The sequence below is a fragment of the Amphiprion ocellaris genome, chromosome 15 (genome assembly GCF_022539595.1).
Source record: "Amphiprion ocellaris isolate individual 3 ecotype Okinawa chromosome 15, ASM2253959v1, whole genome shotgun sequence".
NCBI lineage: Eukaryota > Metazoa > Chordata > Actinopteri > Pomacentridae > Amphiprion > Amphiprion ocellaris.
The window spans coordinates 34,668,199-34,695,420 of record NC_072780.1 but is presented as its reverse complement, the minus strand read 5'-3'; the positions used below and the strand labels follow the sequence as shown (position 1 = coordinate 34,695,420).

Sequence of the window (27,222 nt, the reverse complement as noted above, 5' to 3'; positions counted from 1 at the left end):
ACACTCAAAAGGATTAGTCATTGATCAGTTGGTACATTGAGTTGGTCGTCGATGGCTCCTCGGTGATCTGATTAACTGCTGCATCACTGCTACCCAAACATCAGAGCGTATTGTGTATTGCATTTAACGGGGATCCTTTTAAATAAATAAATATTGTGGTGTTCTGTTCCCAGGCTGATCCGATCCCTGCGGTGGTCCAGACTTCCACAGAGAGCGATTCAGACAGCGGGATGGGATCTCCAGCTGAGGAGATGGTCACAGAGATGGTCACCAAAAGAGAAGAACTTCCAGGTAAAGCAGAAGAACTGTAGATGATGATCCAGTGTGACAGAAGACAGAGCTACTGAGGCTGTAGATGAAGGACGTAGTTCTAGCATTACACATTATGATACATTTTCTCACCTCATCTTATATATGTTACCTCATCTCACCTTATCTCATCTCACCTTATCTCATGGTATGTCACACTGTGATACACTGTGACGTTTCACACAAACACTTTTAGAAACCTACATTTTGTGCTTTATATTCTTTGTTATTTCGATTTTACTACTAACCTCTGTGTAATTGTGTTTATTGTTTTTTGTACTCTAGCAAAATAGTTTCCTCCAGGATGAATAAAGTAGATCTTATCTCATCTCACCTTATCTCATCTTATCTTATCTCACTTCACTTAATTTTATCTTCTCTCATCTCACCTTGTCTCATCTTATCTCATCTTATTTCATCTTATCTCATCTTATTTCATCTTATCTCATCTCATCTCAGTCTGATGCAGCTCTTCCAAAGACAGAAAGCAATAACTGCTGTGTTGATAAAATAATAAAAATTTCACTTTAGTCTCAAGGTAGTATTTGATATGTTTATTTTAAAAACACAATAGTTATATTCATCAGTAAGTAACACAACAATCCCACTATACAGGACAAGCAGCAGTGACACTTATTATTCTCTTCCTAGTCTGACATACATTTATTACAGACTGTTTTACTGCATCACATGAAACCTCTGATTTATTCTGGGATGATTTTTAGTGATCCTAAATTGTTCTCCTGTTTTTTTAGATTCTGATGATGATGATGATGATGATGAGGAGGAGGAGGATGTCGTAGCTCACAGGAAGCCTCACCGTAACGCCATCAAGGACAGCGACAGCGAGGAAGAGGAGGCAGAGAACAGCGTCAGCATGGCTGAAGCTCTGGTTCTATCCACCTCCAGCGGAGACGAGATGGACACCGGAGAGGCTGAGGAGAAGGACGAGAGGAAAGAAAAGGGAGGGAAGAAGAACAAGAGGATCAGCCGAGCTCCTGCTGACAGTGAAAAAAGTGAAGCAGAACGAGAGGAAGGAGAAGAAACCGAGGAGCCAAAGAAGGAAGTGAAGTCGACGAAAGATTGGAAGAAGAGAGAGAAGAGCCAGAGACATCGAGAGAAGAAGGAAAAACGAAGCAAAGCAGTGGAAAAACTGAAGAAAAAAGAGAGATTCTCCAGAAGAGATGAAGTAAGTCCTTCTGTCAGTGAACTCTTTTTACATTTATCAGCATTTTACACTTTATTCATGAAGAAGAATGATTCAAGCACTGATGTAGAAGCAGGAAAGTCACCAAATCACGGGTTTAACTTCTTCCGTGTCCTCAGGACTCGCCTCTTCCTGGGGCTCTGAATGACAGCGGGTGTCAGCTGGGCGACACAGATCTGTACAACGCCGGTCTGGATGAGGAGGAGGAGGAGGATGAGGAAGAGTCTCTGGATGCCATCAGAGCTGCAGTCAAACAGAAGATGAAGAAACATAAGGTGAGAACAAGAAAAGAAGTTCTGTATGCAGCTTCCAGTAGCATAAAAGATGAAATATTCTGGTCTTTCTGTCATTAGCATCCATAAACCTCTGTGTTTCTGTGTAAGAAGGACTTTTAGTCTTTGTTTTTTAATGTGGGACACGTTAATGAGATGAGTTGTTGCTGAATGTTGCTGCAGGATCCTCTCCTGGATGATGAGGAAGATGAAGAAACACCAGAGAAACCCCAGCGTGTGGTAAGCAGAGGAACAACGCAGAAAAATGAATAAAAACCAAATACTTTAATGTGTTCTCACTGTAAATCTGTGATGTCTCCAGGAGAGGAAGGCGGCCCGAGCCAGCAGAGAGGCAATGAAGCAGCTGCACAGCGAGGCTCAGAGGCTGGTCAGAGGTCAGTTTAACTGGTTTTTATTCATCTGTTAGTGTTCATTACAGCTTATTAGTCAGTACCATTTGGATATTAAAGCCAATGGAACGACACAATGGAGGCTGTAGAAGATCCAGACACTGAACAGAAGAATCTGGAAGGACAAATCAAACTGTCCTGACTCAGATGGAGGTGGATAAAAGCCAGAGGAAGCATAATAAAACAAAGACTGACTAAAGAATCGGGGTTGATTGAGAGAAGGGCAGACATTAGAGGACTGTCGAAGGTTAGAACAGGATCACAGAGATTATAGAAAACCAAATGAAACCTTAGTGTGCAAAACAGGGATAAAAACAATCAAAGGAATCGGTTTGAATTATATTTCCATTTTAAATTGAACATTTGAATTTGGACAAACCTTTTCAGACATGGAGTAGAATTTTTGGATTTTTTTTAGACAAGGAAAATATTTTTGCTGCCTGTAAATGAGGACAACAGGAGGGTTAATGATGAGTTTTGAAGGTTGGTAGCGTAGACACTCCCTTACGGAGAGTGGAAGACTGTTCCAGATCTTACTGTCCTTCACAGAAGGAGGCTGTTTTTCTGTGTTGGACCTCACAGTCCCCTCTAGAGGAGGTCCTGGTCCTCAGACCTCACAGTCCCCTCTAGAGGAGGTCCTGGTCCTCAGACCTCACAGTCCCCTCTAGAGGAGGTCCTGGTCCTCAGACCTCACAGTCCCCTCTAGAGGAGGTCCTGGTCCTCAGACCTCACAGTCCCCTCTAGAGGAGGTCCTGGTCCTCAGACCTCACAGTCCCCTCTAGAGGAGGTCCTGGTCCTCAGACCTCACAGTCCCCTCTAGAGGAGGTCCTGGTCCTCAGACCTCTGTAAGCCCTCCTCTTCAGAAAGTCAGACATGAGGGGCGGAACAAGTCCATGTTACACCTTGTAGATCAAACAAGCACATTTATTCTCAAAGCTCAATAAGTTGTGCTTCTCTAAGATATTCCAGACATCATATGATATTGGTTTTCTTTCAAAGACCTTTTAGGATTTTTTATAGAGTGATTCTAGATTTCAGATTGTGGGGAGAAGTGAACGAGAATGTCATGATAAACTGTTCTTTGCTAACTTGGGATGTTTTTGGACCAACTTTGGTGCTGAAATGTGGAAAAAAAAGGTCCTTGTTTAAATCACTTGAATCAACTTGAAGTTCTGCTGCTGGTCAATATGTGTCTGTCCATCAGTATGACGTTAAGGTTTAGACTTGTACTGTTTACCACATCCCATCATGCTGTTATGAATTTACATAAAACTCAGCAGGATTAAACTGATTCAGACATGAAGATCATATTTCTCCTCTACTGGTTTCTCTTCATTGGCTTCCTGTTAAATCTAGAATAGAATTCAAAATCCTTCTTCTGACATATAAAGCTCCTAACAACCAATCTCCATCATATCTTAAAGACCTGATAGTACCATATTATCCTAGCAGAACTCTTCGCTCTCAGACTGCAGGCTTACTTGGAGAAGCGACCTGTAACTTCTCTCTAAAAGTAGAATGTGAGGCAGAGCCTTCAGTTATCAGCTCCTCTCCTGTGGAACCAGCTCCCAGTTTGGGTTCTGGAGGTGGACACCCTCTCTAATTTTAAGACCAGGCTTAAAACCTTCCTTTTTGACAAAGCTTATAGTTAGGGCTGACTGGGGGACCCTGACGGGGTGAGCTGGTGTCTTCATTTGCACAACTGACTTCCCCTCTTGACGTCCTTTAGTTTGCCCCTAGTTATGCTGCTATAGGCCTAGGCTGCTGGGGAACCTCTCTGGATGCACTGAGCCCTTCTCTAACTACCTATGTATTTACTATATATACCATTATTGCATTACATTCACTCTGTTTCTTTCTGTGTCCTTTCTCCGAGTGTCCCTGGTCCCAGAGCTGGATGCTGGATGCTTCAGATGTGTGGTTGTGTTTTATGGTCCTTGTGTCCCCCCTACCTCTCTATCTCTACCTCTTTACCTCTTCTGTCCCTCTCAACCCGCCCGGCCAGCAGCAGATGGTTCCCCCACATTAGAGCCGGGTTCTGCTCGAGGTTTTTTTTCCCTGTTAAAAGGGTGTTTTCCTGCCACTGTCTCCTTAGGGCTGCTCTGGGGTTCAGGCATATGGGTTCTGTAAAGCGTCTCGAGACAATTTGACTGTAATTGGCACTATATAAATAAAATTGAATTGAATTGAATTGAATTGAATTGAAGCCGTCAGGTTTAGCTTGCATCAGATTAACCAGAAGAACTGAATATCAACTTCAACTTTATTTGTCCCTTGAAGGTGTTATGCAGCAGTTACACAAGTATTCACCATAAACAAACAATATATATGTATATATGTACACAATAAATATATAAACAATAAAATATCACACAAAACATAAGAGACAAGGGCACTAGCAGTGATCTAGATCATTTCGTCAGATGTAGTTCAGTGAAGCAGTCGCTTCATCAGCAGCAGCATTAAGACAGAATGAAGTAAAACAGGATAAGTCCAGCAGCAGAAACACAGTTTATTACCTCCTCTTCTCAGTGTTTAGAGCTCAGATGGAGGCACAAAGGAGAAGTTGGACCTGTTTTTGTGGCCTGGAGGGGAGCAGCTTCTACTTCTGATTCAGAGGATGAGCAGCATCCATTAGAATAAACTGAGCTTTACTTTTAACTCATGTATTTAACCCTGTAAAACCCACTGTTGCAAAAATACAACTTCATATGTAGGAATTTATAGATAGATATAAAATTTTCTTTTTATTGCCAATTTTTTCTATATTTGAGTATATATTATTATTATGATTATTCATGTTTTTTAGTTTCATTTCATTTTCTTTTTATTGCTTTTTTTTGGATTTGGGTTTATATGTTATTATTTAGATATTTTAGTTTTATTTTAATTTTATTGTTTTTTCCCCAGATTTAAGTGTGTGTGTGTGTGTATGTATATATATATATATATATATATATATATGTATGTATGTATATGTATATGTGTATATGTGTATATATATATATATATATATATATATATATATATATATATTAGTGGTGGGATGCGATAAAAAATGTTTTATCTAATTAATTACAGGCTTTGTAATTAATTAATCGCAATTAATTGCAGTTTTGTAAATAGCAATATTTGACACAATAAGTGAAGTTTTTCAATTCAAATAAAATTGTGGTTGACAGTTGAATCAATGAATAGACATATACGTGTTTATAATTTAAAATTTATTTTAAAAAAGGAAAATGGGACATATAGAAAAAGTGATTTTGATAACTTAAAGCTTGAATTTAGTTGTTTTTTCCACTGTATGGCACATAAAATCAGCATAAGTAGTTCAAGGAGCTTCAGAAAGTTGAAAATCCACAGATTCATTCTGTTTTCATCTTTTCTGGGTCTGATAAATGGTGTAATTTTGATGGTTCTTTTTACAGGAATATTAATTTTTATTTATATAATTTTTTATAAACAAAAAGTTTATAATAAAGTTATTAAAAGAGATATTTTTGTTGTTTAGGTTATTCCTCCTCCAAGGAGGCAGAGCCTCGACTGAGTAAAAACTTAAACCACAAAAATGTTTCATTTCTATTTATCTGCATTTTTCATCTGTCTGCTACATTCACAGATTACTGCAAATCTAAGTGCAATTATAGCGATTTTATTCAACATTTTAAGACTTTCTGTAAACTCAAGCACTGTCTAGAAAAGTGGTCTATTATGGGATGGCTACACCGTTAGCCGTTAGCATGACTCGTAGCTAACGTTAGCTCTGGTGCTAACAGCAACATGTTTTACATTGAGGTGATACCGTCGCCTTGAAGTGACGCAGTGATCAGAAAACTCTTTGTTGTACAATTTGCACACAACCAGGCTTTTATCCAAGCTGCCATCAGGAATATTTTTAAAAGGAAACTTTCTGCCCAACAAGCTCAATCTCATCTTCCTTCACTGTTCACCAGAGCCTGACTTCACTCAGTACTTCCTGTGCTTCTTCTTCATGGCTACAAACAGACTTTAGGTTCATTACCGCCACCTACTGGGCTGGAGTGTTCATCAGCGTTACTGGTGTGCCAGAAATGAGGAAACTGAGGAGGGTGCAATTAAGCGCGTTAATATTTTAACGTGTTATTTTCGCTGTAATTAATTAATCGAAATTAAAGCGTTAAAGTCCCAGCCCTAATTTTTTTTTAATTTATTTTTTTAAATTTAGATTTTTTTTTTTGTTTTTGTTTTTATGGCTCTTGCTTTTCTAGATTTGGGTCTTACAGAGTTTAGATGTCTTCAGGATTGTCTTCTCTCAAAGCGGCTTTATTTGAAACACCTATTTAAGAGCAGTCTCATGGCGTTGTGTGTTTTTCTGTGTCTCTGTAGAGTCGATGCTGGGCCTGCCCTACCACATCCCTGAACCCAAGACCATTGACCAGTTCTTCAGGAGGAGAGCCAGGCCTGACGGTCCTGCTATGGCTCTGCTCAAGTAAATGCAGACATTTAACAGTTTTCACACCACAAATGAGCCAGTTGGGAAGACTTCCAGGCAGTTTTGATGAATTCAGTTTTTACCTGCACACATTAATGCAGACATTCCTGCTTTTAGATCTACAAAGTACTCAGAGATGATGCTGGAGGCTCCATCAGCTCCTCCTCCTCCAGCTGAACCCCAGCAGAAGGACTCTCCTCCTCCTCCTCTGGATCTGTCCTCCACTCAGATCCAGCCTTTACAGCCGCCTGCAGCCACATCGTCCCCCCAGCAGGAGAACCTCAGCCAGCCCAGAGGAACCCCCCAGACCCCCGACCCTGAGCAGGAGTCTGGCCCGATGCTGTACCTCTCTGAGAGTCTGCAGGAGTCGGCCCCAGACGCTGGAGGGAATCCTGCTCCTGGTTCTGGAGAGGAAACCTCCACCGCCCTGAAAACAGAAACTCATCCTGGGGGTTTGGTTGAACCTGAAGCTCCTCAGAGTCTGAACGTTTCTCCAGCAGAACCTTCAGCGCAGCTACAGATCAAGCAGAAGAAGGACAAACTGGCCCGGCTGAAGGAGCTCGGTCTGGATCCTCCTCCTGTGGCCAGACTGTGTCCAGACGACGGAGCGTTTGTTCAGCTGGAGGTGAAACAGAACAACACCGGTGAGTTGGATTCCTTTAGATATCAGGACCAGAAGAATGAAAATGAGAGATCTGAGCCCGTTATTGTAGTTCTCTGGCTGCCTTCACATTCTGCTGGTTATCAGCTGTTTCAGTTACAAAACAAGCTGTAATCGGAAACAACATGAGGAATTTAAAACTATAATACAGACTGAAAGCTGCTGCAGTCATATCTAAAAGGAGAAAAAGCCTGAAGATGTAATTTAGTATTATCAATAAAACTGTCCCATTGTGTAGAAGTTACTGAATGTAGACAAGATCAGGTTAACCCTCGTGTCGTCCTGCTGGTCAAAACTGAAAAAAAACCATACATTTTCACAGTGAAACTTCTGATGTCCACATTTTTGGGAATTTTCTGAACATTTTTTTGGTGGAAAAAAATGTTAATGTTTCTTAAAAACATTCACAAAAAAATCAACTAAGATCGAGTGAATTTCGCTGGATTTTGGTTGATTTTTATGTGAATGTTCTTAAAGAAAATATCAGAAGTTTTACTGATATATATGGAATCACTTTAGATATTTTTAGGATTTTTTTGCAAGATTTTTACTCATTTTTTGAAAATATTGACACGAATTTTCTTGCCAAATTTGGGGGATTTTTTAAAAATAAAACTTTTGAGGAAAACTTTTAAGGAATTATTTGAATTTTCTTCCTGAACGTTTTGCAAATTTTCAGAAATTCGGGGAATTTTTTTGCTGAAATTTTGGATTTTTTTTCAGACAAGGAAACAACATTTTTTGGTGCCCGTAAATGAAGACAACAGGAGGATTAAAATCTGTTCAGAGTTACCGATACATGATCCGAAAGTTTGGAAGCTTGTTTTTGTGTTGTGTTGAATAGTTGTTTTGTTTTTTATTATTTACTACCTCCCTAATAACCTCAGATCTTGCTTGGTAGTGCAGGACTGCAGTAAGACTGTTTATCTGTACTGACCTGTGGTTCTTCCACCAGCCCTGGAGGCCCTGAAGGAGCGCTACCTCCGCCACGTTCAGCCTCCAACACGACCTCCAGGAGAACGGACGGTCCAGCTCAGCATCATCCGTAAAGACCAGGAGGAACTGCTCTCTGAGTCCGTTAGCGTCACCGTGAAGGAGGGAACGGAGGAGCCGGCCACCTCCAAACCAGGTCTGGAAGCTCAGCAGAACATCAGGAATATTACACACACAGGGAATCCTTTTACTGACTTTAACCCGTCCTGTCCGTGTAGGAGAGAAGCTGCTGAGTCTGAAGCATCGCCTGCAGCTCGCCATGGCCCATCGGAGGAAACAGGAGAGGGCTCGCAAGGCCGAGCTCCACCGCCTCGACAACGAGGACTGTGGGGAGGAGGAAGAGGAGGAGGAGGAGGACATGACGGATGAGTCAGATGAAGAGGAGGTGAGCGTTTGCTGCTTCATTGCGACCGGATGGCCTGGTGAATGTCTGCCATCACTTCAGCACTGCAAAAACTCAAAACCCTACCAAGTCTATTTGTCTGAGCCCTTGTCCACACGTAGCCGGGCATCTCACAAAACGAAGATATTTTTCTACGATTCGGCCCATCATCCACACGAAAACGCAGATTTACGTCATCAAAAACGATTCTTTTTAAAAACTCCGACCAAAGTGAAGATTTGCGAATTCTCCGTTTTATGCGTCTGCATGTGGACATCAGTAACCAGGGTTTTGCGTTTCAAAACGTCACTGCCTGCGACAAAATATGTTCTTACGTCACATATGCGACCTGTGTTTACATTGGGTAACAGTATGGATGCTCTCACAAGGTTTTGGGCGATGTTTCTTGTACAGGCGCTTTTTACTTGCTTGTTTTTACAAGCCCAGATACTGCTCCACATTCAACAACACAGGCGAAGGACGACGTTAAGGACGGTTATTCTCCACCACCTTGCTAGGATTTGGGGAACTACTGCCACCTAAACGTCCAGCATGCTTATGAATGTGCTGAAAAACGTACTTATGCGGTTAGGTGTGGATGAAGTTTTTTTCTAAAAACGAGGTGGTGTGTACGTAAGTTTTTTTCTAGACGGAGGGGGCAGGATATTCGGTTTTACAAAAACCCTGCTACGTGTGGACAAGGCCTCAGTTTTAGTCGAAATGTCTCATCACACTTGATTTAAGATAAATTCACTTAACAAGAGACATTTCAGCAGATGGAGGGACTTGTTTTAAGACAATGCATCTTAAATATCTTGTTCAGTCAAACAATCTGGAAATTATCTTGTTTTGAGTTGAATTTTACAAGAAAACTCAAAATAAGTTTAACCCTCGTGTTGAAGTTTTCTTTCTTGTTTTGAGAGGAGCATTTTTTCCAGTGAGGGCTTCTCTCCTGTCTGGCAGGGTGTCGATGACCTATTAGGAGGAGATGATGGAGAGGAAGAGGAGAAGGGGGAGGAGGAAGGCAGCGTTGTCCAGAGCATCAGGAGTCCTTCTCCTGTGGCACTGAGTGAACCTTCACAGACTCCTGATCTGGTCAACACCGACGGCACGTTGATGCTGTTCCCCGGCAGCTCCTGCTCTCGTACCGGGTGGGTTTCAGGTTTATTTTTTAGAATTAGAGATCAAAATGTTATTCTGCCATCAATCTGATCATTTAATATTTGGTAGACCATTTACCATACCATTTTCCTATGTATGATACACATCCTGTTCTCTCCACACTGTACCCTCACCCCAACCAGTCGAGGCAGATGTCCACCCTCCCTGAGCCCGGTTCTGCTAAAGGTCTCCGTCTGTTAAATAGCAGTTCTTCCACTGCTGAAAACAGGGAAATTTTGGAATTGTTGAGTTTTCTATGTGTACTTTGTAGGGTTTCATGATTAAATTTGTCCAGTAAATCAACATAATTAATATTACAGTACCTCATAGTTTATTTCCATCAAGTGAATTTGTATTTTATGTAATTTTGGAGACTTTTACCCATATTTAATAATAAATAGTAGAATCAGATCATAAATCACACTGTAAGGTCTAGAGATGTCTGGATTTTTTAATCCTCCAATCAAAGTCATTTAATATTCAGCATTTATACATAGAGTCCCAATCAGATGCCAGTTTCCTTCCTAGTGCTAGATGATAAATGGAGTATTAGAGGGTAAATGTAGCATTAGAGAGTAAATGTAGTGTTAGAGGATAAATGTAGTGTTAGAGGGTAAATGTAGCATTAGAGGGTAAATGTAGCATTAGAGAGTAAATGTAGTATTAGAGGGTAAATGTAGCATTAGAGAGTAAATGTAGTGTTAGAGGATAAATGTAGCGTTAGAGGGTAAATGTAGCGTTAGAGGATAAATGTAGCATTAGAGGATAAATGTAGCATTAGAGGATAAATGTAGCGTTAGAGGATAAATGTAGCGTTAGAGGGTAAATGTAGCGTTAGAGGGTAAATGTAGCGTTAGAGGATAAATGTAGCGTTAGAGGGTGAATGTAGCGTTAGAGGGTGAATGTAGCGTTAGAGGGTGAATGTAGCGTTAGAGGGTGAATGTAGCGTTAGAGGGTAAATGTAGCGTTAGAGGGTAAATGTAGCGTTAGAGGGTAAATGTAGCGTTAGAGGGTAAATGTAGCGTTCGAGGGTAAATGTAGCGTTAGAGGGTAAATGTAGCGTTAGAGGGTAAATGTAGCGTTAGAGGGTAAATGTAGCGTTAGAGGGTAAATGTAGCGTTAGAGGGTAAATGTAGCGTTAGAGGGTAAATGTAGCGTTAGAGGATAAATGTAGTGTTAGAGGGTATGAGTCATTGAAAGATTCAGTCATAGAGCAAGGCAGCTCGGTCTCACCGGCAGACCAATCAGGTGATCATGGACTCGTCTCATACATGTTTTGTTTGGACTATAATGTTTGTGCTGTTGTCCTTCTCAGGGACGGTGTCAGAAGGTCTGGACCTCCTGGACATGACAGCAGCAATAAGATGGGTGAGTCCAGTGGAAGACCTTCCTTCAGTTTGTCCACATTTCTTTACATTTCAGACGGTTTATGAAGCCAACATGGTTCATACTGACAGAAACTTCTTGCGGTTTAGTTTGCGTTCTCCACATTTCTGCTCAGGTTGCTCTACATGCAGCTCTTTGACATTGTTTTCTCCCTCTCTGTCATCACTCCCGTCTCCAGAAGAGGACGATTGTCTGTCTCTGGTGAAGGACAACAGCCACAACAGCAGCTTTGAACTGGCTGCCTCCATGATCACGTCCTACCAGCCAATCAACAACCAGCGCTCTGCAGGGAGAGGGATCTCCACCTCCTCCATCTTCCGTTCTCCTTCGCCCTGCCTCTTCAGGCCCAGCTTCCTGGGATCTGCTTCCAAGGTCAGACGGAAGATTTAAGTTCTTTATTTATTTGATTTTCTACAGAATTTATATTTGGATCGTTTCAGACCTGGAGGACGTTTTACATCCCATAATCCATGTATTAAACCCTAAACATCAATAGTATGTAAATGTTCTTGTCCTGAGACCAAATCTATAAAAACTAGGAGAAAAGAATGTTTAAAATATTTTAAATCCCAAATAAGTCTGGAGTTCCTCTAAAATGCCATTTTTCTCTTGTCCTCCCCCCTGATGACCAAACTGGATCTCTGATAAAACAGTTAGAATCTCATTTAAATCTACTTTTACTGGTTTTATTTTTCCATTCATGTCTCTGTAATTGTGGGAACATTTTTTCATAAACATAATATTTTAAATAATAATTATTATTCATGGAATGTTTCCCACAACATGTTAGAACCTGGTGATGAAGTTTTTGTCTTTTTGTGTCTTTTTTTAATGTCATTTTGTGTCTTTTTTTGTTTTTTTTTTCTTTTTTGTCGTTTTCTGTCTCGTTTTTGTCATTTTCTGTCTTGGTTTTGTCATTTTCGGTCTTGTTTTTGTCGTTTTGTGTCTCATTTTTGTCATTCTGTGTCTCGTTTTTGTAGTTTTATGTCTTGTTTATGTCGTTTCCATCATCCAACAGTGTTCCTACAGAATGTGTAGAGCAAAGCTATGTCCTCTCTTCTATTTTCCATCTTTTCATCCCATTGTCAGCCTTGATTGAATGTCTCCCTCCAGCTCATATTATCAGGATCAGACTAATTCTTTGGACTGTTTTCCATCAGTCAGTTTGTCCTCTTGGTCAGCAGTAACAGCAGCTAAATATCTAGCTTCTACTGCTGAGAAAAAGATCACATTAGCATGGATTAGAGTAGAGTTAGCAAACAGCACAGAAAACATGGAAGAAGAAGCTGAGCCCATCAATACCTATTATTGATCAATGTGGAGCAGAAAATTGGAGAAGAGAAGCTTTATTGAAGCCCAGATGTCCTCCAGTTCTAAATGATCCATAATCTGATGTTTTCTTTAGATTTCAGTGGTTTAATTTGTCTCCTTTGGTCCTCCAGAGTTCAGGTAAGCTCTCGGAGCCCTCCCTCTGCCTCCCCGTCGAGGACTCCCAGGACCTCTACGCCCCTCCGTCCCCCGGTGCTGATTCTGGTCCTCTGGGTGGAGCCGGTTCTGGTCCCGGTTTGGGAGGAGACTCTCAGGGTCGGTTCTCCCTGGAGGACGACACTCATTCCCAGCTCCTGGACGCCGACGGCTTCCTGAACGTCGGCCCGCGACCCGGAGCTCCTCGGTCCCACAAGAGGCAGCTGATCCTGGACAGCCTGGACGAGAACGCCATGGACGCCAACATGGGGGAGCTGCTGGGGCTGTGTTCAGGGGTGTTTGGGTCGGCAGAGGGCGGTAAAGGTGGAGGTCTGGGGGCAACACAGGAGGAGGAGCTGCTCGGGTTGTGTTCAGGAGCTTTTCCTCCGACTCAGGCTGGAGAGAAGACGACTGAAGCAGAGGAGCGTAAAGAGGATGAAGGGTCTGAAAACACCATGGACCAGCTGCTGGGGCTCTGCTCAGGAAAGTTTCCTAGTCCAGGTAAGACTGGGTTTAAAGTTTTAGTAAAACAAGGAGTTTAGAGAATTACATGATTATAGAAGGTCCGCGGGTGGTCTGACCAAGATTTAGGAGAACTTCAGAAGCAAAAATATTGTGTCCAAATGAGGATTTTATGGAGCATGAACAAACACAAACTCAGTGTCATGACTTCAAGTAAAGGCATCTGATTCTGTTAAAGCTGTTTAGATTTTAGATTAACTTGTTTTCTTGCTGTTTGAAATGATCTAAACTTAAAGAAGTCCTGGAGAAATCTACCTTTTGATCTGGGAATACCGATGATTTTCAGTTTACGGCAAAGAAAAATAAAATTCTCAAATTTGAGGAGCTACATGCCACAAATGTAAACAGTTTTGGTCAGAAAATGACTAAAATCAACATCCGCTGATGGATTTTAGCTCTAATCTGAGCCCTGAGCTTCTTAAACTTCATGTTTTCATCAGAAACTCTGTGGGTTCATCAGGAAATACCAGAGGTGGAACGATTAATGATTTATTGTTTAGTTGTTGATTAATAAATCATTGGACAACTATTCTGATCAGCAGTTATTCAGTTTGAGTAACTTTATTATATATAAAAAGTAAAAACCACCAGATTCCAGCCGCTTAATTTAATTATTTTATGTTTTTTGTTGTTCCTCTGTGACAGTAAAATGAATATCTAAGGGTTGGTTTTTGCCGTCTTCGGCTTTTAGAGACCCTGAGTTCCATTTTCTGACATTTTATCGACTAAAGAGCTCATTAATTAAGCATAAAAACACAGATTTAATCACTATTTTGACAGTAGATTAATCAGTTTGAGCCATTTTTAAGAAAACAAGGTGAAAATCTTTTAAATCCAGCTTCTTAAATTAGAATATTTTGTGTTTTTGTTTCTTCTCTGTGATTTTAGTCTGTCAGATTAATTTAAAATAACAGATCGGGTTGTTAAGACTGAAACCAGTCTGATTATCAAAGTCCTTTTAAATATCACCATTTACTTATCAGAAAATGCAGAATCTAAGAGGAACTTGTGGGATTTATAGGTTTATATGGTTCTAGTTGATTCTCATTTGTGGTTTTTAAATGTTAACAGCCTGTTTTTTGTGATGATTATCCTTCTGTTTACATGATATTTTCTCTCCTTTGCTGCCATGTTTTTAGGTTCTGCTCAGACGGCTTCACCAGCACATGACAGGTACAATAAAAACATCAGATATCGTCTAAAATCTGGACAAAATGTTTACAGTTTTGTCGACACTAAGCATTTATCCATCTGTAGAAGCTGAGCCTTCATAGCTCTGCTGTCCTCCTGTCTCGAGTCTGAAGGGATTAAATGGATCCTAATTTCTCTCTTTAAAGTAAAAAGAAGCCTGAGGAGGAGGAAGAGGACTGTGAGTTCAGACTTCTGTCAGATGTAGGAAGTGAGCAGGTAAATAAAACAATCTGCTGAAAACTGCAGCGTCTCATCTGATGTCTGGATTATCTGGATTATATTATGGATTTAAAAACCTGATAAATGAGTTGTGGATGTGCAGGAGGAGGACAGTGATGAGGAGGAGGAGGAGGATGAAGGTGATGCCAGTGAGGAGGAGAACGATGAGGTTGAAGAGGAGGAGATGCAGGCGGTGTTCATGCCTCACAGAGTCCAGAAGAAGAAGAAGAAGAAAATGTACGAAAACAGATCTGACTTCAGGAACTCTAGATTCACTTTAACCTGTTTTTATCCAGTTTCTTTACATCTAAAAGAAACATTATAAACTCTAAAAACTTTTTAACACTACATTTACCCTCTACCACTACATTTACCCTCGAATGCTACATTTACCCTCTAATACTACATTTACCCTCTAATACTACATTTACCCTCTAGTACTACATTTACCCTCTAGTACTACATTTACCCTCTAATACTACATTTACCCTCTAATACTACATTTACCCTAGAATGCTACATTTACCCTCTAATACTACATTTACCCTCTAGTACTACATTTACCCTCTAACACTACATTTACCCTCTAACGCTACATTTACCCTCTAATACAACATTTACCTTCTAGTACTACATTTACCCTCTAGTACTGCATTTACCCTCTAGTACTGCATTTACCCTCTAGTACTACATTTACCCTCTAATACTACATTTACCCTCTAATACTACATTTACCCTCTGATACTACATTTACCCTCGAATGCTACATTTACCCTCTAATACTACATTTACCCTCTAGTACTACATTTACCCTCTAGCACTACATTTACCCTCTAGTACTACATTTACCCTCTAATACAACATTTACCTTCTAGTACTACATTTACCCTCTAGTACTGCATTTACCCTCTAGTACTGCATTTACCCTCTAATACTACATTTACCCTCTAATACTACATTTACCCTCGAATGCTACATTTACCCTCTAATACTACATTTACCCTCTAGTACTACATTTACCCTCTAGTACTACATTTACCCTCTAACGCTACATTTACCCTCTAATACAACATTTACCTTCTAGTACTACATTTACCCTCTAGTACTACATTTACCCTCTAATACTACATTTACCCTCTAGTACTACATTTACCCTCTAATGCTACATTTACCCTCTAGTACTACATTTACCCTCTAGTACTACATTTACCCTCTAATGCTACATTTACCCTCTAGTACTACATTTACCCTCTAGTACTACATTTACCCTCTAATGCTACATTTACCCTCTAGTACTACATTTACCCTCTAACGCTACATTTACCCTCTAGTACTGCATTTACCCTCTAGTACTACATTTACCCTCTAATGCTACATTTACCCTCTAGTACTACATTTACCCTCTAGTACTACATCTATAAATATACGTTACTTTGGTGTTTGTGGTGCAGGAACCTGATTTCCAGTGTTTTTAGCTGCTCTAAGTTTTAAGTCCCTGATTGATTTCCAGTGTTTTTAGCTGCTCTAAGTTTTAAGTCCCTGATTGATTTCCAGTGTTTTTAGCTGCTCTAACTCAGTTTTAAGTCTCTGATTTCCAGTGTTTTCCTGCATCGTCTTCCAGGCGTCTGACCGACTATGTGGACTCGGAGGCTGAGCTGTCGGGCAGCGATGTGGGCAGTGAGGATGAGGACGCCGACCGAGGCAGCGAGTACGAAGAGGAGGACCTTCTGGAGGACCTTCCCTCTGATGAAGAGCTGCAGGACCAAGTCAACAAGATCCACATGTGAGCAGCAGCTGATGGCTATAATTAAATAACGCTCCGACTAAATGTGAATCCGATGAGAGGAGCTTGAGATAGTTTTCAGTCAGTCTGCTCAGAAATAAATAGAAGCACTGAGTTGTTTTTACACGTGTGGAAATGCTTCTTCTGCTGCTCCAGGAAGCAGATCATGGATGATGACAAGCGTCGCCTGAGGCTCTATCAGGAACGTTATCTGGCCGACGGGGATCTCCACTCTGACGGACCGGGAAGAGCTCGACGCTTCCGCTGGAAAAACATCGGTGAGTTCACAGGACGGAGAATAAATCCAGCTAGATATTAAACAGAAACAGACAAGTCAGTCACATCTTTGTTATTTATAGGTGAACATTTAGAAGAGCAGCAGCTGAGCCAAAGAGACAAACACTGGAAAAATAAATCAAGTTTTTAAAAAATATGTGCTAAAAAACTGTATTTACCAACAGAAATACTGTAACTTTAAAAACTGTAAACGCTGGCGAAAATAACAGCTAATATCTGTAAAATAATTATATATTTTAACTGATTTAAAAGCAATAAAATGGTAACTTTATGGACAAATGTTATAAAAGGAAAAAAATAGCATTTAGAAATAATACAGCTTTTTGATATTCACAGTTTTGTTTAACTCGTAAATTTAAAAAAATATATAGTATTTTCTTATCTAGGTATCTGTAATTTACCAAAATAAAATTATAGTAATTTTTACGACATTTTTTACATTTAAAAACTAATTTTATCTTTTTTTTTTGACAGATTTTATTTTATTTTTTTCTGATTTTATTTTATTTTATTATTTTTTTTTGCTTATTTCATTTTTTGCTGGTTTTGTTTTTTTGCTGATTTTATTTTTTGGCTGGTTTTATTTTATTACTGATTTTATTTTATTTTTTTACTGATTTTATTTTATTTTTTTACTGATTTTATTTTATTTTTTGACTGATTTTATTTATTGTTTTTACTGATTATATTTATTATCTCACACTGATGGATTTTAAAGTTTTTTTGTGTTATTAGCTGTATTTATTGCTCTGTGGTTGTTTTATTTTCCTGTACCTGCCCAGATTAGCTGCTAGCTCACTCTGGTGTATTTCTAATTGTGTTGTTCCTGCAAAAAGACAAAACTAAATAAAATAAAACTAAACTTTTACAGTGTGAGAAGGCATTAAGTTTAAATATGAAGCTTTTAGTGCTGTTTGTTTTTTAATCAAGTGTAATTCTTTGTTTCCATCATGTTGTAAAGGGAGAATACAGTTTGTTGTCAGGAAGCTGCCATTATAAATAAATACTCATATAAAAAAAAGAGAAAGGACGGTAATATGAACTGTTTTAACAATCAGTTATTTGGTTTGAGTCACTTTTTTAAAGAAAAAAGTCAAAAATCCTCAAATTCCTGCTTCTTAAATTTAAAAAAAATCTGTTTTTCCTTCTGTAAAATATTAAAGTGTCTTTTACTGCAACTAGTCCAGATAAAACATGGGTTTTATCCAGATAGAAACAAACACTCTTCAGTAAAAATAAAAGTTTAGATAATAAAATAAAAGCAAAAGTTCCTCAAGTGGTCTCATCCAAACATTTTCTGTGTATAAAGGTGGACGCAAGACATAACCAAAAATCATTTCTGTTGTGATTTCTAACTGTTCATTTCAAGCTTTACAAGCATTTAGCTCCGTGTTGTCTGATTTAAAGTAAGTAGATGGTTGTTAATTATTCTAAGAACAGCAGCTTTACTGTCTAACAGCACAAAATAGAAAGTAAAAGGAAGAAAAACACAAACTAAAGACAGTCAGAGGCTATAAGACGTTGAAATGGAGATAAATGCATGAATAAATGGCTAAAAGGTTTGTTAAAACAGAGCAGACCTGAGAATAAGGATATGAAGTGTTTTTAAGTGTTGGTTTTTCAGTGATTGTGTGATTGTGTGGTGCAGATGATGGATTCAACATGGAGCGGATGGGAGCAGAGGGGGAGGAGGAGGGAGAGGAAGATGAAGATGTGGACCAGACGGAGGTCCAGAGGAGGAAGGAGAGACTGGAGAGAGAGCAGTGGCTCAGAGAACAGGTCGGTCTGAGAGGATTAGTAGGTCTAAAACCAGGTGGTGATCAGGAAAAAACCATAAAAAAAACATTTAACTCCAGAGATTTCCGTCCTGCAGGTTCAGAAGATATTTCTGTCCATCTGTCAGTGAATTCTCTGTGAAAAGATGGCACAAAAAACAAGCAAAATAACCACAAAACCGCCAAAGTTACTACAAAAAGAGACAAAATTTCCGTGAAACGTTCAACTATGCCAGCAAAAATGTGGAAAATCACCACGAAAATGTACGAATTTGGCACAAAAAGTACCAAAACTACCATAAAAGAGGTGAAATTGCTACAAAAACTCAAATTAGGCGCAAAAAAACCAAAAACGGCCAAAATTACCACAAAAAGACACAAAATCACCCCATGAAGAGCCAAAACTACCCTGAAACATTCAAATATGCCAGGAAAAACACCAAAACTCACCACAAAAACAACCAAAATGACCACAAAACAGGTGAAATTATGACAAAAACTCAAATTTGGCACAAAAAACATGCAGAATAACCACAAAAACAATCAGAATTACCACAAAAAGACACAAAATCACCCCAAAAAGAGCCAAAACTACCTTGAAACGTTTAAATGTGCCAGGAAAAACACCCAAAATCACCACAAAAAGGACCAAAATTACCACAAAACAGGTGAAATTTTGACAAAAACTCAAATTCGGCACAAAAAATTACCCAAAGAGAGTGAAAATTACCCTGAAATGTTCAAATATGCCTGTAAAAACACAGAAATTGCCACAAAAACAGTCAAATTTACCACGAAGTGAACCAAAACCACCACGAAACGGGTGAAATTGCACCAAAAACTCAAATTAGGCATAAAAACATGCAAAATGACCCCAAAAAGAGCCAAAATTCCTCTGAAACGTTCAAATATTCCAGCAACAATATGGAAAATCACCACAAAGATGACCAAATTTACCATTAAAACACGTGAAATTGCGACAAAAACTCAAATTTGCCCCCAAAAAATTGCAAAATCGATGAGCTGCTGTTGATTTTAGTCATTTTCCGACCAAAACTGTTTAAAACTGTGGCTTTCTGGTGTTAAATGTGTCTCAGATTCCTGTTCTAAACAGAACTGAAGCTCCAGAGGTTCATCAGAACTGTCTGTGAAAAGCTGCTGGTAGTTTTATTTGTTTTATTCCTTTTCTCTGTGTTTCTTCTCTCAGTCTGAACAAAAAGCCAAGAAAGGAGAAGATGTGGAGGCCGACGACGAGAAGATGGGAGATGAAGACAGTCACTTTATGAAGCTGGCAAAGAAGCTGACGGCAAAGACTCTGCAGAGGAAAGGTCGGTCTGATGGAAGAACCAGCCAGAAACCAAAGTTAGGTCCAAACTAGTCACAGGAACGGTTTTAAACAGCAAACAGACTGATGGAAGTTTAGTTTCGATCATAAAATATGGTCATTTCAGCTTTAGTCTGAACCCTGAGCTTCTGAATCCTCATGAATTCATGAGAAACTGTTGGTTCATCAGTAAACAGCTGCAACTAATAATCAATTAGTTTTAGAATCAATAAATCAGTTTCAGTCAAGAAAAAAAGGGAAACATTTTCTGTTTCCAGCTTCTTCAATGTGAATATTTTCTGCTTTATGACAGTAAACTGAATCTGTTTGAACAAAATAAGACATTTCAGGATTTTTCGTCTCTTCACAGCCAGAGGTGACGTCTTTAATGGTCTAAACCTGAAAGATCATCAGTTTACAGGAAAGAAAAACAGAAAAACTTGGAATTTTTTTTCTAGTTGTTGTTGCTCCTCTGTGACAGTAAAGTGAATATATTTTGGTTTTAAACCAAACTAGAGATTTGGGCGACATTTTAGAGACCAATCAGCTGATGAACGCTGGAAATAACCGTCAGCTGCAGCTTCAGTCACAGATTCTCCTCATGAGCTGCACATCTGGTGACAGAATCAGAATTTAAAGTAAAACTCTGACATGAAGCGTCCCAGAAACTAAACCTGCTGCCAGTAATCTAATTACCAGATGTTTGTGAGGACTCCTCGTTCTGGAATTAAGTCACTTTTTAAACCATAGTTCTCTATTTTCTGTGCACGAATCAAGAAAAAAACACTTAATTTATTCAGTTCTTTTATCCATAAATGCCGATATTTGTATAAATCCGTATACAAATGGAGTCATGATGAAGTGTAGATGTTTTAACCTGTTTTCTGGAGCAGGTTTCAGATGATTTTATGAACTTTACTGTTCCATCCAGAGCCTCCAGCGGCGCCACAACCAGAGAAGACCTCGACCCTGAATCCCTTCCAGAGACCCTCCCAGCCTGCTCAGGTGAGTCCCAGTCCACCTTAAATCCTGATCCTGAACGTCACTGTTCTCAGAGAAACGTTAGCAGGAATAATAAAGAATCAGAGTTCCTTCTTCAGAGTGTGATGGATAAAGTTAGTTTTCTGTCGTTTAGTTGGTTTTACTCACTGTTCTCAATGTTGGTGACTGGCCTTAAACATTTCTTTTATTGTCTGACTCTGTCCAGGTGAGGAGAGGTTCCCTCCTCAACCAGCCTCAGTCCGTCCTCCAGAAACTGGCCTCCATCTCTGGAGGAAACCCTCTGGCTCCCAGAAACAGCCGAGGTTTCCTGTTCCAGACGCTTTCACCCGAGAAGGTCGACAACACGTCAGACGCCCCTCAGAAACAGGTAGAGAAAGTCTGGAAATATGCAAAAAATCACCTCATCTCCTCAGAAACAGGTAGAAAAAGTCTGGAAATAAGCAAAAAATCACCTCATCTCCTCAAACAGGTAGAGAAAGTCTGGAAATAAGCAAAAAATCATCTCATCTCCTCAGAAACAGGTAGAGAAAGTCTGGAAATATGCAAAAAATCATCTAATCTCCTCAGAAACAGGTAGAGAAAGTCTGGAAATATGCAAAAAATCATCTAATCTCCTCAGAAACAGGTAGAAAAAGTCTGGAAATAAGCAAAAAATCATCTAATCTCCTCAGAAACAGGTAGAGAAAGTCTGGAAATATGCAAAAAATCATCTAATCTCCTCAGAAACAGGTAGAAAAAGTCTGGAAATAAGCAAAAAATCATCTAATCTCCTCAGAAACAGGTAGAGAAAGTCTGGAAATATGCAAAAAATCACCTCATCTCCTCAGAAACAGGTAGAGAAAGTCTGGAAATATGTTAAAAAAAAATAAAATCACCTCATCTCCTCAGAAACAGGTAGAAAAAGTCTGGAAATAATCAAAAAATCACCTCATCTCCTCAGAAACAGGTAGAGAAAGTCTGGAAATATGTAAAAAAAAAATCACATCATCTCCTCAGAAACAGGTAGAGAAAGTCTGGAAATATGTAAAAAAAAAAAAATCAAAAAAAATCACATCATCTCCTCAGAAACAGGTAGAGAAAGTCTGGAAATAAGCAAAAAATCACCTCATCTCCTCAAACAGGTAGAGAAAGTCTGGAAATAAGCAAAAAATCACCTCATCTCCTCAAACAGGTAGAGAAAGTCTGGAAATAAGCAAAAAATCATCTAATCTCCTCAGAAGCAGGTAGAGAAAGTCTGGAAATATGTTTAAAAAAAAAAAAATCACATCATCTCCTCAGAAACAGGTAGAAAAAGTCTGGAAATAAGCAAAAAATCACCTAATCTCCTCAGAAGCAGGTAGAGAAAGTCTGGAAATATGTTTAAAAAAAAAAAAAATCACATCATCTCCTCAGAAACAGGTAGAAAAAGTCTGGAAATAAGCAAAAAATCACCTCATCTCCTCAAACAGGTAGAGAAAGTCTGGAAATATGCAAAAAAAAAATCACATCATCTCCTCAGAAACAGGTAGAGAAAGTCTGGAAGTATGAGAAACAACAAAAAGACACAAAATCACCCCAAAAAGAGACAAAATACTACAAAACAAGTGAAATTGCGACAAAAATTCTAATTCTGTACAAAAAACTTGCAAAATTACCCCAAAAACTGTCAAAATTACCTTGAAACATTCAAATATGCCAGCAAAAACACACAAAATCACCACAAAACAAATAAAATTCTGACAAAAACTCAAATTTGGCATAAAAAGCATGCAAAGTAACCACACAAAGTACTAAAATTACCACAAAAAACACAAAATAACCCAAAAAAGAGTCCAAACTTACCTGAAATGTTCAAATATGCCAGAAAAAACTCCCCACATCACCACAAAAAGGACCAAATTTACCACAAGAAGGACCAAAACCACCACAGAACAGGTTAAATTGTACCAAAAACTCAAATTTGGCATAAAAAACTTGTAAAATCACCCCCAGAAGAGCCAAAACTACCCTGAAAAGTTCAAATATGACCGCAAAAACATGGAAAATCACCACTGAAACGGCCAAATTTACCACGAAAAGGACCAAAACTACCACAAAACAGGTGAAATTGTGACAAAAATTCAAGTTTAACACAAAAAGCATGCAAATAACCCCAAAAACACAACAGCTGCTGTTGAATTTGGTCATTTTCTGACCCAAACTGTTTAAATCTGTGGCTTCCTGCTGTGTAGATTCCTGTTCCTGAAGCTCCAGAGGTTGATCAGAGTCTCCAGACAGAAGGAACGTCATGTTTTTAGTCCAGACTGCAGTAAACATCTCATCGTTTTATCTTTTCAGTGGAACAGAGATGAAAAATAACCATAAAGTCGTGACCAGATCCTTAAAAACAGCCAAAAATCACCGTTAAGTCCCTAAATTTATCTTCTAAAAGGCTGCAGGCGACGGCTCATGGGATTTATGTTTCTTTGATTATTAAATCTGTAAACATTAATGCGCTCTCATGACTTTATGGTGAGTTTCACGAGACATTAGAGACTCCAGCACATAAACAGAGCCTTGTTCAGAGAAAAATAACAGAAGAAATCCTCTGTTTCTCTCATTTTCTTTAGTTTTTTACTTAAACGCCATCAGAGAACGCAGCTCACTGTGATTATTGATTATTAAACCAATAAAAGACATAAATCTGAACCATAGCAGCTAATTAAAGTAATAACAGAGAAGATATTCCTTCATTAAACTGAAACTAATCTGTCCAGTTTCTTCTAAAATCTGGAGTTTGAATCAAATTTGTTCCAGTTAAACTAAATTTAAATCTTTGAATGAAAGCAACAGCTTGGATTCAGGAAGTTTTAACTCCTCAGAAAGAGAAATTAAAGTATTTTCTACCAAGGAGGTGCAGTTTTATTAACTTCTGATTATCTTTGTGTGTTTTTGCTTCTGTTCACTATCAATAAAATAAATTTAAATTCATTTATTCTGCTTACCTGATCTCCTCAGAAACAGGCGAAGTCTGGAAATATGATTTAAAAAAAAAAAAAAAAACACAAAAAGACACAAAACCACCCCAAAAAGAGCCAAAGCTAGCCAGAAAGGTTTAAATATGCCAGGCAAAACCCCCAAAAATGACCAAAATTACCACAAAAAGTACCAAAACTAGTGCAAAGCAGGTGAAATTGTGACAAAAACTCAAATTCGGTACAAAAAATTACCCCAAAAAGAGCCAAAATTACCCTGAAAGGTTCAAATATGCCAACAAAAACATGGGAAATCACCACAAAAATGGCCAAAACTGCCATAAAACAAGTGAAATTGTTACAAAAACTCAAATTTGGCCAAAAAACATGCAAAATCACCACAAAAAATACCAAAATTACCACAAAACTGGTGAAATTGTGACAAAAACTCAAATTTGGAACAAAACAATCACCTGAACAGGACTAAAGTTCCTTCCTGACCTCCTCAGAACCATTAATTTCTTATTTATTTATGAGAATTTATTAGTAGCTTCTGATTGTCTTTGTGTGTTTTTGCTTCTATAAACTATAAATAAAGTAAATTTAAAGTCATTAATTCTACTGAATGTGTTCCATCCAGGTGTTTGTTATAAATCTGATAAATTGAACATCTTTAAATCTACAAAAACTCTTTAAATAAAACAAACTCTTTAGATGAAAGGGAAACTCTTGAAATGAAACAGAAACTCTTGAAACCTATTATTTCTGTGCTGCTTTTATTCTGGTGAACAGTAAAGATGTGGTGTTTCTAAAATCAGCAGTAGATGTTTTCCTGCTCGCTGTGACGACGTCGTCTGAACACTCCACACTTTGTGATTTCTTCTGAACATCTGACACTAGATGGAGCCAAAGTCCAGCAGAGGAAGCAGCTGGAGGAGGTTAATCTGTCAAAAATGGAGCCAAAACTGTATTTATTCAGCTTTTCAGACACATTTCTGTTGATTTATTAGTGTCAGAGTCAGTTTTTATCCAGTTTTTAGTCAGATTGGAGACATAAAGCAGCTGATCTGTGGAGGTAATTAGGATTCATTCCTCTGTTTCACATCCCACCTGATCTAAGCTGAATATCCATCCAGCTGCTCCGTCTCTGTTGTTTAATGTTTTTAATGTGTAGATATGAAAATGTCTGTTTGTACGGTGTCCTGGAGCTGAGAAAGACGCCTTCAAATAAGATTTATTATTATTATTATTATTATTATTATTATTATTATTATTATTATTATTATGATCAGTTTTCTAAGCGTCTAAACCAGATACGAGGAACTTTCTCTCTATTGTAACTTTGAGGTGACGTCTTCAATTAAAAAAAACTGAAATCTATTCAGATATTGGATGAGAAACTCCTCAAATTACAAATATGAGGAGCTGGAAGCCACAAATTTGAACAGGTTTGGTCAGAAAATGACTAAAAGCAACAGCAGCTGCTAATTTAGGAGGAAAAACATCTAAGTTCTGATTTAAAAAAAAAAAAAAACTACAACTAAAACAACTAAAAAGGCTGAAAAACTACAACAAAAACGACCAAAATGACCACCAAAATCACTCCTAAAGGTTCAAATATGCCAGCAAAACATGGAAAAGTACCACAAAAAGAACCAAAAATACTACAAAACAGGTGAATTTGCAACAAAACCTAAAAAAAAAAATAAAATATGCAAAATAAAGAATTAAAATTACCCTGAAATGTTCAAATATGCCAGCAAAAACATGGAAAAGTACCACAAAAAGAACCAAAAATACTACAAAACAGGTGAATTTGCAACAAAACCTAAAAAAAAAATAAAATATGCAAAATAAAGAATTAAAATTACCCTGAAATGTTCAAATATGCCAGCAAAAACATGGAAAATCACCACAAAAACAGCCAAATTTCCCATGAAAAGGAACAAAACTACCACAGAACAGGTGAAATTGTGACAAAAACTCAAATTCAGCACAAAAACTTGCAAAACAACCCCAAAAAGAGCTTGGCTTAGTTTACCACCAAAAGCTCCAAAAATAACAAAAATCAGGTGAAGTTGTGACACAAATTTGGCACAAAAAACATCTAAAATCACCCCAAAAAGAACCAAAACTATCCTGCAAGGTTCAAATATGCAAGAAAAAACATGCGAAATAACCACAAAAATGGCCAAAACTACCATAAAACAGGTGAAATTGCGACTAAAACTCGGCCCTAAAAACTTGCTGAATTCTAATCCCTGATTACATCTATCTGATAGTTGCAGCTCTAATCTGAACTCGAGCTTCTGGATCTTCATGATTCATCAGAAACCCTGTTGGTTCTTCAGGAAACGGCTTTAATTTTGTCAGATTTGTGAACTTTCTGTGTTTCCTCCTCAGATGATGAAGAAACGAGGTCGGCTGGACGCCACGAATCCATCAGCCAAGAGGATCTGCAGAGAAAACCAACCAGCAGCTCTGACTAAAGCTTCTCAGAGGAGCATCTTCAGCTTCCTGGACCACTGAGGAGATCCAGACCCACTGAGGAGATCCAGACCCACTGAGGAGATCCAGACCCACTGAGGAGATCCAGACCCACTGAGGAGATCCAGACCCACTGAGGAGATCCAGACCTACTGGAGGATCTGAGGAGGGTCAGACTCCGTCCTCCTCCTCCAGCAGGTTTTTCTTCCAAACTAAACCTCCTCCAGCTCTGCTCTGTTTACATTTTAAATCCGTTATTCTGAGGTTTTTTCTTGCTGTTCCATTTAAAATGTTTTATCGTGTAAATAGACTGATTCTGTTTTTAACATTTAGGGTTTTTCTGTATGAAAATGTTTTACTTTGTAAATAAAAGTGTATTTTAAGACTGATCTGATGGTTTTCATTTCCAGTTTCAGCTCCTTAGCTGCTCCAAACTAAGAGCAGCTTTAGGATTAACTTCTGGTTTTCCCTGCAGGTTTTTGCCTCTTTATGCCATAAATCAAGTAAATTTAAAGTTCCTGCAGTGATTCTACACTCAGCTCGATGCTAGAAAGTCTCCAAACAGCTGCACATGTTGATGTTCACTCATTATTTTAACTTTTCCTGGAAATATGGGACAGTTTGGCCTCTTTAGACTCAATCATTTATCATAATCTGATCTGTTTACAGATGAAATCACTCAGAGTGGCTCTAAAACATCTGAATCCACAACAAGGAGCTACAATCAGATGCTGCTGTTAAACACAACATAAAGATCTTCTACTAAACTTCTTCAGCTTAACTAAAAGTCTTACGCTCAGTAAAATCCAGAAAATACTAAAGAGGCCAAATGTGTCGGAGAGATTCACAGAGAAATATTTCAAATTGATTCCTGCTGCTTTATTTATTAAAATAAGTTTATTTGAAGTGTTTGGTGAAGAACCCAGAACTGATGAAGGTTCAGGAACCAAACGATGTTCAGATCAGTCCT

The 27,222-nt window shown here is 38.6% G+C and overlaps 1 protein-coding gene across 1 annotated transcript in view; it reads left to right on the top strand.

The window, feature by feature from the left end:
- The window catches only part of LOC111586879 (claspin), a 28,818-nt gene extending 2,177 nt beyond the window's left edge, over nt 1-26,641 (top strand). The window contains exons 2-24 of the mRNA XM_055018138.1: nt 174-291; nt 1,065-1,498; nt 1,636-1,791; nt 1,972-2,028; nt 2,111-2,183; nt 6,567-6,669; nt 6,790-7,316; nt 8,289-8,462; nt 8,545-8,711; nt 9,672-9,859; nt 11,185-11,237; nt 11,434-11,627; nt 12,698-13,220; nt 14,381-14,414; nt 14,579-14,648; nt 14,755-14,888; nt 16,273-16,434; nt 16,591-16,712; nt 18,380-18,510; nt 19,714-19,834; nt 20,762-20,835; nt 21,038-21,199; nt 26,169-26,641. Coding sequence (XP_054874113.1) covers nt 174-291; nt 1,065-1,498; nt 1,636-1,791; nt 1,972-2,028; nt 2,111-2,183; nt 6,567-6,669; nt 6,790-7,316; nt 8,289-8,462; nt 8,545-8,711; nt 9,672-9,859; nt 11,185-11,237; nt 11,434-11,627; nt 12,698-13,220; nt 14,381-14,414; nt 14,579-14,648; nt 14,755-14,888; nt 16,273-16,434; nt 16,591-16,712; nt 18,380-18,510; nt 19,714-19,834; nt 20,762-20,835; nt 21,038-21,199; nt 26,169-26,294 — 3,903 coding nt within the window. The 3' untranslated portion in view covers nt 26,295-26,641. The remainder of the gene's footprint in view (nt 1-173; nt 292-1,064; nt 1,499-1,635; nt 1,792-1,971; nt 2,029-2,110; nt 2,184-6,566; nt 6,670-6,789; nt 7,317-8,288; nt 8,463-8,544; nt 8,712-9,671; nt 9,860-11,184; nt 11,238-11,433; nt 11,628-12,697; nt 13,221-14,380; nt 14,415-14,578; nt 14,649-14,754; nt 14,889-16,272; nt 16,435-16,590; nt 16,713-18,379; nt 18,511-19,713; nt 19,835-20,761; nt 20,836-21,037; nt 21,200-26,168) is intronic.
- The last annotated feature ends 581 nt before the right edge of the window (nt 26,642-27,222 follow it).